This window comes from Pavona decussata, unplaced genomic scaffold (genome assembly GCF_977016875.1).
Source record: "Pavona decussata unplaced genomic scaffold, jaPavDecu1.1 SCAFFOLD_433, whole genome shotgun sequence".
NCBI classification, from domain to species: Eukaryota; Metazoa; Cnidaria; class Anthozoa; order Scleractinia; family Agariciidae; genus Pavona; species Pavona decussata.
Window position 1 is genome coordinate 107,501 of NW_028145790.1, and position 15,311 is coordinate 122,811.

A 15,311-nucleotide genomic window follows, 5' to 3' on the forward strand; every position below is an offset into this window, starting at 1 on the left:
TGTTCGCGGGAGAGGTTACATGAGATCTCTGGAGTCATGGGCTTATGGTGATCTTTAACCACCTCGATCGAATAAGTTGCCTCGGCATATTATTGCTTGTATTCTAGTTTTTTTCTTCCTTGAATTCGTTCAACTCCAGCAGAGGCAGTTGCTACTTTTATACCATGCCAGTGGAGGCTTCACCTTGTTCGACTGCAACTGGTTCTAGAGTACCACAACAGATTTGTCCGTAGTTGGCGGCGAAGGCCTCATCCTTATTATTGGAACCCACGTAGGCCTTGCAATTCTTAGTTTGAAATTCATTTTCGTAGGCGTAATATCCCCGAAGAATTCTTTTATCGTCAGATGAGAATGTCGCTCGACACGTTTGACACTCTGTTTTTCCACTCTTCGTCATAAGCTACAAAGGGAAGACGCGTGGATGAGGAACTGCATCCCACCAGAAAATGTCTTGGCCATCGGACTATATCGCTTAGCACATGGTGGGTCATTCGACAATGCAGGCATTGCAATGAATGTTGGTAAAGCAACTGCTCATGAAGCATTCACTGATGTCGTCAATGCACTCAACGATTTTAGAAACGACTTCATCAAATTTCCAACTAACGAAGCAGAGACAAGATCCTCCATCGCAACGTTCGAAGAATTATCTAATCTACCAAACATAGAAGGCGCCATTGATGGGACACATAAAAATAAAGGCTCAAAAAGAAAGCGCTGTTGACTACTTCAGCCGATATCAACAGCACGATGTAGCGGTGCAAGGCATCGTCGACGGAAGAAAAATATTTAACAATTATTCCACGAGGGCGCGTTGGATATGAGATGATAGATAGCCAACGAGGCGCGTAGCGCCGAGTTGGCTATAATCATCCCATATCCAACAAGTGTGAGTGGAATAATTGTTTTATTAAAAACAATCAAGCGATCTTACTAGATTTTGCTGATTTCGCTTTGTAAAATACTGAGAAGACAATTTAATGGTCTCTATTTCTCGGGCATGGTATAATGGCTTATATACCATGGCCTCTAAGCCAATCAAATCATTCGAATTGCATTATACAATGATCCAGTTTTTAATAATTATGGATATCGCCGCTGGCTTTCCCGGTAGCTTGCCCGGGCTTCGGACTGAAATATTCCCACTAAAAAGAGATGAAATTTTCTTGATTGACATTTTCCTTCAAATCATGGCGTGTAAATTAACAAATCTTAAGAACCAATGAAAATCAAGTAGCAAATGCCACTAGCCAATGAAATTTCACTACATGGCAGTGATGGCACATGATAACCAATCAAAATCAATGAAAAAAATTATTTTCATGCGGTCGGGCTTCCACATCCAAAGTTGAAGCCAGTCATTTTTTTGCTTTGGAATCTATTTCTTACGTTAATAAATATTCCAAGACTTAAATTATTCGACCGATTACTCCCCGAATTGTACTCCACTCAGTCCTATTACCATTACTTATTATACCGTTATTATAAGCCCTATTAGGGCGAGTTCCACCATCTGTCTCTCTATTTTTATCACGTTTTCCGCTTGAACAAGCCCCCCTCCAAGAGGCATGAAAATAAACAAGCTCTTAAGGATTTTAGCACTTTTATAACATAGAAGCCAAGAGCATTGAATATTGCTTGTATGAAACAGAGGGCATTTATATTCTTAATTTTCCTTTCACCAAGAGAAAAAATTACTCACTCTTGATTGGTCGAGCGGCGAAAATGCTTGTTCCTGATTGGCTGAGCACGTCATTTCTACATTTAATTGGTTTCTTCATTTTGTGCCGCAACAACAACGAATTCTTCCATGTTCTTTGGAGTTTGACTTATGGAGCGAATTTGCATCGTGATCAGTAGGCAATGGTATAATTCGTTGTATGTTCTTTAACTGTCCGAAAATAGTGTTTCTTAGGCTAAATGCATAATCTAGGAAAATAATGGTTTTCAACTGTCCAATATCTGTCCTACGCAGGTGATAATTATCTACGTCATTAGTCCTGTGTAAAACTTCATTTAAGCTTTTTATTAAAGGCACGTAATTCAACTCAAAAATTCTCTCGCTGCTGGTTAAATTTTGTCTGTAGAGTTTGATCTTCGGCTCCGTTGGTTGTCAAGGTATGTCGTTTAGCCAGTTGTCTTGCGAACACTCATGAAAACAAAAATTGTTCAAGGGGCAAAGTTCAAGCCATCCTATAGATTTTGCAATTGATCAGTAAAATATTGACTCCCGTTAGTTAGCACCAGGAAATTTGGAGCGAATTTGCATCGTGATCAATAGGTAATGGTATAATTCGTGGTATGTTGGTCAAAATTGTGTTACTTAGGCTAAAGGCATAAGCTAGACAAATATTGGCTGTCCAATATCTGTCCTACGCAGCTGACAATTTTCTACGTCATTAATCTTGTGTAAAATTAAACTTTATTCAAGCTTCTTTATTTGAGGCACGTAATCCAACTCAAAATATCACTCGCTGCTGGTCAAATTTTGTCTGTAGAGTTTGATCTTCGGCTTCGTTGGTTATCAAGGTATGTCGTTTAACCAGTTGTCTTGCCAACACTCATGAAAACAAAAATTGTGCAAGGGACAAAGTTCAATCCATCCTATGAATTTTGTAACTGCTCAGTAATATGGAGTCCGTTAGTTAGCAGCAGGAATTGTGTTTTTCTGTGCCGCATTTAAACAAATTCTCATTTTTTTCAATATTGTATTACTGGACAGCGTTTGCTTAAATTTTGACCCAATGGTCTTTAAAAAAGATTGCCGTGAGTCTGGAATGAAAAAAGAAGTTTGCTTTGCGAGATTCTGCAAGGCTGGGTCCTCTTGACAAAAGACCGTTCGTAAAGAGATCGATCGACGAGTCTGATTACCGCGTTGAATTTCTTTACCTTCGTGTTTGCCATCAGAGGCAATCAGTCGTTTTTCGTGATGAAATCCTTGTTCGGATTGTGTTATTCGCCCCGGAAACTCGATAAAATTGGGATGACAACTAACGTTTTCTTCGGGAAATGCCACTCCATAATTTTTTTCTATACCGGAAAACTAATCCCTTTTGCTTTTGAAAGGCGGTTGTTTGAAGTGAGAAATGTGCCATCTCCCTTGAACTCTCTACTAGTTAAATTCCTGGCTAAAGAATCCGAACAGATCAAGTTATGCTAGCTTACACAAATATGCCCTTAAAATGGCCATAAAGCAGTCGACGGACAGAGAAACGGAAAATGTTGAGTAGTCTTTTTTGTTTTAGACTACCATACCGCGACACTGATGAATATTCTTGTCAATTTAGGAACAGTGACTGTTTAAAAACTTGACAGCTTGCACATTTAGATACCGTACAAAGACCAACAAATAATTTCGTTTTCTAGTTTACAATATTTCTAATGTAAAACCTTTAAAATTAATACGACAACATAAAATTGAAATTCTGAAATTGCACATCCAAACATCTTTTAGATTAACTGAATATTGCGCATTTGATCGGGTTACTTCTAGAATGTTGCGGTAAAGGGAAAAATACTTCCTTTAAACCTCTTTCTGATTAAGAAGTTATGCATAACTCATCATTAATTCTTGCGGAAGTAAATGCGACGGGCTATATGTGCAGACAAAGGATCATCAAAATTTGCAAATTTCTTGGCAATTTGCAAGCGGCTCTCTTCCTTTGTCTATTTCTGTCTGTTGGTGGTCTTAAAGAAACAGCCTAATAGCCTGGTACAGCTGAAGGCATGCGCATAAATTTTCGTATTTGCATCGGTGCTTCGCAGAAGTTGAGAAATAATAATAATAATAATAATAATAATAATAATAATAACAATTAATAATAATAATAATAATAATAATAATAAAAATAATTTTTAAAATAATAATTCTTTAATAAAATATTTCACACAAATTGTGTTTTACAAGTTCATAATGGTAATAATAATAATAATAATAATAATAATAATAATAATAATAATAATAATAATAATAATAGAAATGATAAGATTAGTTTCCCTTATCGTTGGCAACCTTTCCAGTTGAATAATAGGGAATAAAAGAAAACAGCTTAAATGAAAATGAAAACAACTTTTGCAGAAGGGGTTGTTATTGGGCCAGAGGTTATCACGTGATCTGTTGGTTCAAGTTTGTTAAATATGGATGCAATCGTTGAATTAAGATCAGTACCAGTACTTTTCCTACTAAAATAATAAATAATTTGATATTTATTTTTTAATTCGAACTCGCATTGTTTTTAAAACACAAACACGATAAAAGCATCTGAAAAGCAGTTGTAAAGGGTTCTTTCATAAAATTTGAATAGCTTCCTTTATTTGAAACGAGAAGAGGGTTTGTTTCTAAATAAAGTGTGGTGCGGGTTCGGTGGGAAGTCAAACGAAGGAGAGAGCAAAACGCCGTCAACCTTCACAACGTTTCGATTAGCACTGAAATCTCTTTACGGTGATCACGCTCGTTTGAAGTGTTTTGTTGTGCCAAAGATTTGCTCGTTGCACTTCACCTTCTGTCGGCTAGGAACTGGCGCTAGTTTTGACCAATATTTTATCATTTTATGACAGGTTTCACAGTGTTGCCTGGTGTGGCCTGCTGCCTGTTTTTAACATGACAAGGAGCCCGCATTCTTACGTCACAGCAGCTGTGTTTCTGATGTGTCACGTGCTCTCTCAAGTAGATGCTCAGCAATGTAAAAGTGAATATTCCATATATGGCGCAAAGTTAAAGGGGCACGTCTTTGAAGAGAAAAAGGCTGCCAATTTCTTGAACTGTGTAGAGCAGTGTAACTCGAACCTAAGATGTCAAAGCGTCAATTACGTCATCAGTCAATATCTGTGTGAGTTAAACAGGCGCACGAAGGAGGCCAGACCAGAAGACTTTGTTCCAGATACAGATCGAATTTACGTGACAAGACTAAGTGGCAGAGGTATTATTGTTCCTAGATGGATACTCCAATATTAGGCTGGACACCTTGTGATGCTTACACAACGTAGTTTTGATACTACTGACGTAGACAAGAAGAGAAGCCCATTTGTTAGGCGGAAAACTGAGAATAGAGCGTCATTTAGGCAGGGAACATCTGTTTTGGGGGTTAGGCACTGATCTACACTATTTAGACCTAAGAAAACGGTTACCTCTCATCTGTTGTCATGGCTAATTTGCTGAATAAGTTAAAAATTACCATTTTCGTCAGCTGGCCCTCTTTGGTCTAGTGGATATGGAAAAGAGATATGAAGAGAATGACCCAGGCTCAAGGTGTATACTAATTTTACTTCTTTTACCGTAAAAATCATACGACTTCTGTTGTATAAACAACATGAGGTGACAAGCCTGGTTTTGAAGTATCCATTCTACGAACTATTGTGTACTAATACAGCGTGATACAGCTTTCGTTCTTGTTAAGCAAACAAGTTTCATTAAATGAAACCAAGACAAAGGACATTTCGGTTAGAATGACAACTGAAAAGGATAAAATTAACATTGTTAGAATAAGAAAGCTTAAAAGGTTCCTTAAATGCCCATGCAGGCCGCATCCCAGTGACTTTCCATGTTAATTATAGTAACGCAAACATAGGGCCACTCAGTCAGGGTGGAGGTGGGAGAGGAAAATTGGCGCGACGAAATTTGACTGTCCCTGGGTCTCCGAGGATGGGGTAACGTGCGAAACAGAGAACGAACGTGGCAACTGTAGCATGATAAAACCTGTCTTTGCTTTTCGTCAGTTCCTCTAGGTTCAATTCCAGAGGTACCTGCTACATCATGCTTAGAGATCAAGGCTGGTGAAGGAGATAACGTAGTCAACGGTAACTACTGGCTCGATTCAGTCAAACCTGACCAGAGTGTTTTGGCTCCTTGTAACATGGTAACGGGTGGTGAGTTATCCAGCAAATATCATGGAAAACAAATCCTGTCTTCGAGATTTTAGCTATATTCATTTGTTTCGCTCTTTTTATCATCATCATCATCATCATCATCATCATCATTATCACCAATAAATCCGCAATATCGACCCAACATCGCCCTTTCTAGCTACTTTGTATCGTTAACCTTACTTCGGTGACTAATCAAACTATTGCTTCTCTGTTCTATTGGTTAATTGAGACAGTAATACTTTGTTGTATGCGACGACAATACAAACATGTTCAAAACCCTGGGAGTGCTTTAGAATAAGACATTAGGGCCGTTTATATGAGAGATATTAAGCTGCGGGTTATGTTTATGGGAGCACGAAAATGTACTGTTTATACGAAGGTAAGGCTTACTAAGCCGCGACTTAAGCTAGGTGAGTAGTGACCTATATTGTCATTTTTCTACGCATTTATACGGTAAGTCTTGTCGCGATTTATTTCCATCGTGTAAACGGCTCTGTTATTGAATTATGAGAATTGTATAGTACGACGTTAAATGCTATAGACGTCGCGTAAGTTGGAGTAGTTGTGAGAAAAAGCCGAACGCATGAAAGGGGCTTATAGCTACATGTACTATGATTCAATACGCCTCACAGTCCATCTAAAGGTTAATAGACAGGATTTGGGAGCTGGAGGGCTTCTGGTCTTACAAACCTACCTTCATAAAGCATTTGTTAAGGTAGGGTCGAGAGGCTTTTAAAAAAGAGAATTTGCGTTATTTATTTCAGACGCAGACGAATGCAATGCTTCTGTACCTTTGTGTGATGCCAACGCCAACTGTCAAAACACCGTGGGTTCATTCATTTGCACCTGTAAAATTGGTTTTACCGGAGATGGTTTCAATTGCTCTGGTAAGAAAAGCATGGAAGAAACCGGTTGTTTTGGATTCTGAAAGTTCTCAATCGCTGTTATTCTTATTTATATATTGCTTATCTACGTTGTCCAACTGAAAGAAACAGTATAACGGCAAAAATTAGAACCTACGTAGCACGCGAATTTGCCTGATGATGTCAGTTCTTGACTGAGTGTATAAGAACAAAATTAATCGTAATAATTACAAGGAAAATTAAAGATAAAAACGTAACATGACCGTCGGACTTCATGTCATCATTATGGTCAAGTGTCAACTCGTCGAAACGCCGTTTAACGTTTTAATCGTTAATTTTCCATGTAAAATGTTTATCAAAATCGATCCTTATTAGCAATTGTAATTTAGTCGAATGTGAATCTTATTTTAGCTAGTTGTTTTAAGTTAAGGCTTCATTGTTGTAAAGCACTGCTGGTTACGTATACTGACAGCGCTATAGGCGCTGTTACAATGCAACCTGTCTTGCAATTTTGTTTTGAAACAAGTTGCACAAATCGTTGCCAAGTGCGACATGCTCTGAAATGAACATGTCTCGCATTCTTTTGTTGTTGTTGCCGCAGTCGTTGCGAAAAGTAGAAGTCGGTTTTACTTCTCGCAACGGTGACTACAACAAAAACGTTGCGAGACATGTTCATTTCAGGGAATGTTACACTAGGCAACGATTCCAGTAACTTGTGTCACAACGGCGAAACGAAATTGCGAGACAAGTTGCAAGACTAATTGCCTAGTGTAACAGTGCCTAAAATAAGTGAATTATTGTATTATTTATTATTATTTTATTTCTTTCAATTAGATACCGATGAGTGTGCCAGTGGTTCTCACAACTGTGTCAGCGGTACAGCTACATGTTCTAATACAATTGGATCGTACAACTGCTCGTGCAAACCAGGTTACTTTGGAGACGGTCAAAAATCCTGTACGCCAAACGGCAAGTGTAAAATCTGGCTTCATTTGGGTGATTTGTAACCATGAAAAATAGTGAAAAAGAAGCGATGTTAGCGTTAATTTGTAATAAATTTGCTAAAATCCCTTGAAAAAAGAAAAAAAGAGAGAGAGAGAGAGAGAGAGAGAGAGAGAGAGAGAGAGAGAGAGAGAGAGAGAGAGAGAGAGAGAGAGAGAGAGAGAGAGAGAGAGAGAGAGAGAGAGAGAGAGAGAGAGAGAGAGAGAGAGAGAGAGAGAGAGAGAGAGAGAGAAACTAATACTCGAAAAACTATGTGATGTTAAAATGAGCCAAGAATAAATCTGGTCCCTTATATCTATAAGCCACCTGTATAGAAGGCAAAGCAGTGTAATTTCTAAAGGAGATTGACTTTTAAACCTCCTGCCTTCTTGTAACATCAATACATAATTTCGATCAGACAGGCGAGATGTGTTAAAACTTTGTATATTTAAATTAGTGATACAAATTTCTATTGTAGCGTACGTTATATAATTTTATATTTTCATTTTTTTTTTATTTTAGAGGACCACAGGGTCATCAGTTCTATCACCGCCATTTTATTTTATTTTATTTCTATCACTTTATTTTAAGAGGGTCACACTTTAAACAATCTCGTACTCAGAGTCTCCAGGCTATTTTGCCAGCAGTTGGTCGCCAGGAGAGAGGCTGTAGAATTTGAAAAAAAATTGAATTTTCGATAGGCTGCCCCGTAACGGCTTGCATTGCTTTACCGCAGTAATCCTACAATAATAAAATTCCAGTGTTGCAGAGTCTCCCAAGCCTGAGGACTCTGGGTACGAGATTGTTTCAGATTTAACCCTCTTAAAATAAAGTCTATTGTATTGTATTGAATTGTTAATGATTGCAATGCAAGAGTTTTGGCTTATTTAATTTAATTGATGTGTTAAATTGACTTATAATTAATTTAATTTAAAGTATACATTTCAATTTTTAGAGTGCGATAACTACCAAAACTTGACAAGCGCTGACCGTCACATAAAGTACGGTAATTCGCCTCTCCTTTGTGACAACGCCCTTGGACCTTCATGGTTCCGTTTCCAAGGAAGCGCGGGAACAAAAATGCCTACTTCATGTACTCATACTCACAGATGTGGGACACATTCCACGGGTTGGCTACAGGATCCCCACCCCACAGTGCAAGAGGGCAAAGCCACCAAGCGGGTCTGTTTCAGTTGGCTATCAAACTGCTGTACTTGGTCTATCAATATTCAAGTGCTGAACTGCAGTGGTTACTATTTGTACTTCATCAATGGAACACCTCCCGAACATCCCTGTCACCTCCGTTACTGTGGCACTGACTGAGAATGGCCCGAATCTATTTGAAAACCGCGATAGTGTTGTAATTGTTTAAAGGGGGTAGTCTCACCTATTTGTGCTGTGACTTTGAATGGCAGAAAAACATATTTGCATCCATTCGACGGAATCGTTAAAATAATGGTTCAATTTTGTTAACAGTAACCCTAATACTACTCAGAAACTAGTGTTAGTTACTTTTGGCCGCGGATGGCCAAGATTGAAATGGATTGAAACTTGAAAAAAATTGGCCATTTTTTTCAAGTTCCTCCATCATATTTGGAGAAATCGCTAAAAATAAAACTGATTATAGTTTGTTTGTTTTTTTCAAGAGAAACCAGTTAATATTTTCTTCTCTGTGCTCCAAGAGCATTTTGATGTTAGCGAAAAAGGTATCTTGTCAAATATTTATTAATAAGTAGTTTCGACCAAGATGCAGAGAAATCTCTGACAGGACCCCTTTAAAAGGTCTATTTTAGTGAAGCCGAAAAGTGATGAATAACTCTAGTGGTCCTAGAACCGATTTGATCCTAATTTGAAGCAAACAAACCGACAAAAAACTTTACAGACATTTCTGAACTCAGGTTAAGTCGGGAGTACCGCACGGATCATTAGTAAACGATAATTAACTTTGTTTTTAATACTAATGACACACATGATTAGAAAGGGTAACAGTTCATAAATCGCTTGGAACCTCTTGTGCTCACATGAATTATCATAAAGAAAGAAAGAAAGAAAGAAAGAAAGAAAGAAAGAAAGAAAGAAAGAAAGAAAGAAAGAAAGAAAGAAAGAAAGAAAGAAAGAAAGAAAGAAGGAAGGAAGGAAGGAAGGAAGGAAGGAAGGAAGGAAGGAAGGAATGAATGAATGAATAAAAAAAAAGAAAGAAAAAAAGAATTCATATTTTAGGCAACTTTTAGAGCGTGGAGACTGACGTAACTAAGGGGTTTTTGAGTCAGTCTCCAGCTTTTTATGTTTGTGAAGTATGGAAAAATAAGTAACAAACAGAGAATGCATATTTTCTCGAAATAAAATTTCAGCCGGTCTAGCAGCCTTAGAGCGCCTATGCTCTATCTAACGCATGGCATTGCAGTATTTCTTAGCACGTGCCAAGTTTGCCAAGTTTGCCAAGTTTGGTAGTGGCCATCAGAAAAAGTGTACCAAAATAAACCATTTTAAAGTCCTACATTGTATCGACTTTGCGTCAATTTTTCTATACCCACAGGATTTACCCAGTGCACAAACCGAGATCTCGGTAACCGGGCTAGCCCGCCTTGTCATATGAACACATCGAAATTTTTATAAAGAAAAGAGTGGCAAGGGGAGATTTCGCAAACCGAGTCAGCCCGCTCGAGCGGGCTCATATGAAGAGGCCCTTAGACTGACGTCTGACGTCATGAAGTCACATGCCAACCATCAATTACCTTAAGAGTTACTGACTGTAACTGTCAAAAATCCCACGACAGTTATGAAATTTCATATTTCATTTTATTTCACCTTAAATGTCCCCTTTGGTGAACTATTTTCAAAAACCACAATCAAAAGATCCACCGCTTTTTGGTTTTTCTAAAAATTAGAAAAGTTGAATTAACAGCTATACGCCCGATTCAGCAATCTGGAGAAACGGGAAAATCGTGCATCTTTAGAAGGCTTGCACACAGCAACGGGAGCTACTCCCGTTTTTTTTATCTCGGCTGCAAGTAAATCTTTCTACTATCTCTTGTTAAATGTAAAAGTGAAGCCGCAAGTCTTATTTTTAATGTGCTAATTCATTAGTTTAAGATAGCGTCCTTAAAGTTAAGGTTTTTTATTCTCAACGACAAATATCGAGGCAGGTATTTAATACTTTAGTTCCTTTACAATACCATGTCATTATTTCAAATTTTGAAAGTAATAAATATTAGAAACCGTAGGACTCGATCTACATGATAAATTTTGCCGACATATTTTAAGCGTCCGTCATAACAGTTACAAACTTGGTGTCAAATCTAACCAAATGAACTATCATACTCTTGCTATCTACATAAAAAAAAATATTTGAAAAGATAAATGGCTCATCTCCAAGACATCTACTAGCTTTCTGTGTCGATTTATAGAGTTGAAACACAACAACAACGTATTCACATAGCCGGCATAGGCAATCATGCGTTAACTAAATTTTCTCCGAAAATACAAAAAGAACTTTGTACTCTACATGCTGTTATAAGTATTTTTTATCAAGTCAATGACAGACGGCTTACCTCACTTACTTTACTGCTTGACTGTAAGGTATAAATTATAAAACGACAAGATTATTTGCAATTCTACTGAAGAATGTACCATCCATAATCGAATCCTGAAGGTATTAATTATTTTTTATGTTTTAATTTCAAGTTGGAATTTCGCAGCAAAACTTTTGCAGCAAAGCTTTGTTATTAATTTTAACATCACATTTCACTTGATTTCTTTTGATATTAAAAGGTTTAAAAAAAAACTCAGACAATTTCCTACCCGTGGAGATATTTCATCATTACGTATGCATAGATTTAAACATATTTCAGTTTTATATTAAAACATTGAAACCGCTAAATAAAGTGACGCAAATGTCAATGATAATGCATCCTGTCTTGAAATACCTTTATCGTGATTATTAGAAAATGTTACGTTCACAAATTCTTGCTGTTAACCTCAATTTCTTTTACTCGCAAAGTAAAAAACGAAGCATTAATCACGTCAGTAAAAGGTAGAAATATTTTCCAAAACATTGAAGAGTTCTGTTGACAGGTACAAAAAATTTCCACTCCACGTAATATTTTTTTGATCGCCTTTGGTCGTATTTGACGCTTAATTTGCCGTCAATTCGTTGTACCAAGAAAATGTATTTTGCTTTGTTGTTCCTTATCACCGCAAAACGCTAATTTCTAAACTGGTATGCTTTAAAGTTAGGGAAGTTTTTCTCTCTTCACATTGTAGACTTTAATTAATAAAGAATCATAATAGCCATAAAATGATGATTTGAGATAAGAGTTTGAAATAGTTACAGACGAGTGTTTTCCGCTTTCTTTCTCTTAGTAATATTTATTTTTTTTCTCAAATTTCTTTGCAAAAAAAAAAAAAAAATCGAAAAAAAAAGCACAGCTTTCTTCCTTCTAACATCCCAAAACATTTTATAATATCCTTATAAAATTAGCAAATGGCAAATTGATGTAAACTTGAAAAAGGGAGCTGTCTGAATGCGAACTGATCACATTTTCATTGGTTTTAATTAGGACGACAGGTAAACGGACCCTCAAATTAACCTACGAAATGAAAATAAAGAAGCCCCCGAGGGTTTTAGCACTTTTATAACATAGAGGACAAAAGCACTGAATGCTGATCGGTTGAAACATAGGGCATTTGTATTTTTAATTTTCCTTTCACCAAGGGCAAAATTACTCACTCCTAATTGGTCGAGCGGCGAAATACTTGCTCCTGATTGGCTGAGTACGCCATTTCTACATTTAGTTGGTTTCTTCATTTTGTGCCGCAACAACAACGAACTCTTTCATCTTCTGTTTGACTAATGGAGCGAATTTGCATCGTGATCAATAGGCTATGGTATAATTGGTGGTATGTTGGCCAAAATAGTGTTTCTAAGGCTAAAAGCATAAGCTAGACAAATAATGGTTTTCATCTGTCCAATATCTGTCCTACGCAGCTGACAATTATCTACGCTATTAGTCTTTCGTGTAAAACTTTATTCAAGCTCTTTATTCAAGGCACGTAATTCAACCTAAAACATCTCTCGCTGCTGGTTAAATTTTGTCTGTAGAGTTTGATCTTCGGCTCCGTTGGTTGTCAAGGTATGTCGTTTAGCCAGTTGTCTTGCTAACACTCATGAAAACAAAAATTGTGCAAGGGGCAAAGTTCAATCTATCCTATGAATTTTGCAACTGATCAGTAATATGGAGTCCCGTTAGTTAGCACCAGAAAATGTGTTTTTTGTGGCCCATTGAAACAAATTCTAACTTTTTCAATATCGTATTACGGGACAGCGTTTGCTTAAATTTCGACCCAGTAGTCTTCAAAAAACATTGTCGTGAGGCTGGAATGAAAAAAGAAGTTTGCTTCGCTAGATTCTGCGTTGAATTTCTTTACATTCGTTTTTGCAATTAGAGGCAATCAATTGTTTTTCTTGATGAAATACTTGTTTAAAGGGTGTTATTCACCCCTGAAACTTGATTAAATTGAGATGACAACTAACGGTTTCTTCAGCAAATACCAATCCATAATTTTTTTTATACCGGAAAACTAATTTCTTTTGCTTTTGAAAGGCTGTCGTTTGAAGAGTGAAATATGCCATATACAATTTTGGAAAGACAGCACCTGCTCGGAGTTTCGAGGATTAAGATTCTGTTCTCTTGAAGTTTCTGCTAGTTAAATTCTTGGATAAAGAATCCGAACAGATTAAGTTGTGCTAGCTTACACAAATATGCCCTTAAAATGGCCACAAAATGATCGACGGACGCAGAAACGGAAAATGTTGAGTATTTTCCTATTTTTTTTGAAACCACTATACCACGACACTCATGAATATTCTTGTCGATTTAATATTGAAGCTCCGAACAGTGTTTAAAAAAAGTTGACAGCTTGGACATAGACCAACAAATAATTTCGATTTTTTACTTTAGAGTATTTGTAGTGTAAAACCATTAAAATAAATACGACATGATCATATTGAAATTTAGAAATTGCACATCCAAACATCTTTTAGATTTAACTGAATATTGCGCATTTAATGGGGTTACTTCTTAACTGTTGCGGTAAAAGGAAAAATACGGTACTTCTTTTAAATCTCTCTCTGATTAAGAAGTTGTGCATACAACTTATTATTTATTCCTGCGGAAATGAATGGCCATATGTGCAGACTAAGGATCATCAAAATTTGTAAATTTCTTAGCAATTTGCAAGCGGCTCTCTTTCTTACTCTATTTCTGTCTGTTGGTGGTGTAAAAGAAGCAGCCTAACAGACTAGTACAGCTGTAGGCATGCGCATAAATTCTGGAAGTACTCTGAAGAAGTACTCTGTGAGGTTAGGAACCATACAGATTACAAATCGATCAAATCTCCGGATGATCAAATGTGAGCAATTTTATAGACCTTTCTGGAAAGTGCGAAGAAAACTTAAGTTCAGTGAGCGTGGGGAGCCCACACAGTGATAACTGGTAAAAAAATACATACCGGTTTTGATACAAAATGCAACAGAACGAGGACCCAACAAAAATGAATAAATTAGCTTCACAGCAGCCAAGTAGATTTACTATTTATTCGCTTGGGTAAACTGACCGTTATTATAAGCCACATTAAGTCTGTCCCATCATCTGTCTCTCTATTTTTATCACGTTTTCCGCTCTGAAAATAAACAAGCTTCCAAGGGTTTTAGCACTTTTATAAAATAGAGGCCAAAAGCACTGAATGCTGATTGGTTGAAATAGAGGGCCCTTTTTTATTCTTAATTTTCCTTTCACCGAGAGACAAATTACTCGCTTCATGTTCTTTGGAGTTTGACTTATGGAGCGAATTTGCGAGGGTATAATTCGTGCTACAATTCGTGGTATGTTGGCCAAAATAGTGTTACTTAGGCTACAAGGATAAACTAGACAAAAAATGGCTGTCCAATATCTGTCCTACGCAGCTGACCATTATCTACGTCATTAGTCCTGTGTAAAACTTTATTCAAGCTCTCTATTCAAGGCACGTAATTCAACCCAAAACATCTCTCGCTGCTGGTTAAATTTTGTTTGTAGAGTTTGATCTTCGGCTCCGTTGGTTATCAAGTTATGTAGTTTAGCCAGTTGTCTTGCGATCACTCATGAAAACAAAAGTTGTGCAAGGGGCAAAGTTCAATCTATTCTATGAATTTTGTAACTGATCAGTAATATGGAATCCTGTTAGTTAGCAACAGAAACTGTTTTTTTTTTCCCTCTGGCCCATTTAAACAAATTCTTACTTTTTCAATATTGTATTACTGGACAGCGTTTGCTTAAATTTTGACTCAATGGTCTTGAAAAAAGATTGCTAAGAGGCTGGAATGAAAAAAAAAGTTTGCTTTGCGAGATTCTGCAAGGCTGGTCCTCTTGACAAAGGACCGTTCGTAAAGAGGTCGATCGACGAGTCTGGTTACTGCGTGGAATTTCTTTACCTTCGTGTTTGCTATCAGAGGCAAACAGAAGTTTTTCTTGATGATTGAAATACTTGTTCGGATGGTGTTATTCGCTCCTGAAACTCGATTAAATTGAGATGACAACTAACGTTTTCTTCAGCAAATGTCAC

The 15,311-nt window shown here is 37.1% G+C and overlaps 2 protein-coding genes across 2 annotated transcripts in view; both read left to right on the plus strand.

Moving 5' to 3' along the window:
- LOC146450657 (uncharacterized) overlaps positions 1-15,311 on the plus strand; it is a 135,564-nt gene that overhangs the window by 87,306 nt on the left and 32,947 nt on the right. Inside the window, exon 8 of the mRNA XM_085100132.1 lies at positions 6,630-6,752. Coding sequence (XP_084956258.1) covers positions 6,630-6,752 — 123 coding nt within the window. The remainder of the gene's footprint in view (positions 1-6,629; positions 6,753-15,311) is intronic.
- LOC146450662 (uncharacterized) overlaps positions 14,749-15,311 on the plus strand; it is a 30,412-nt gene continuing 29,849 nt past the window's right edge. Inside the window, exon 1 of the mRNA XM_085100098.1 lies at positions 14,749-14,815. The gene's annotated coding sequence lies outside the window, so the exon portion shown is untranslated. The remainder of the gene's footprint in view (positions 14,816-15,311) is intronic.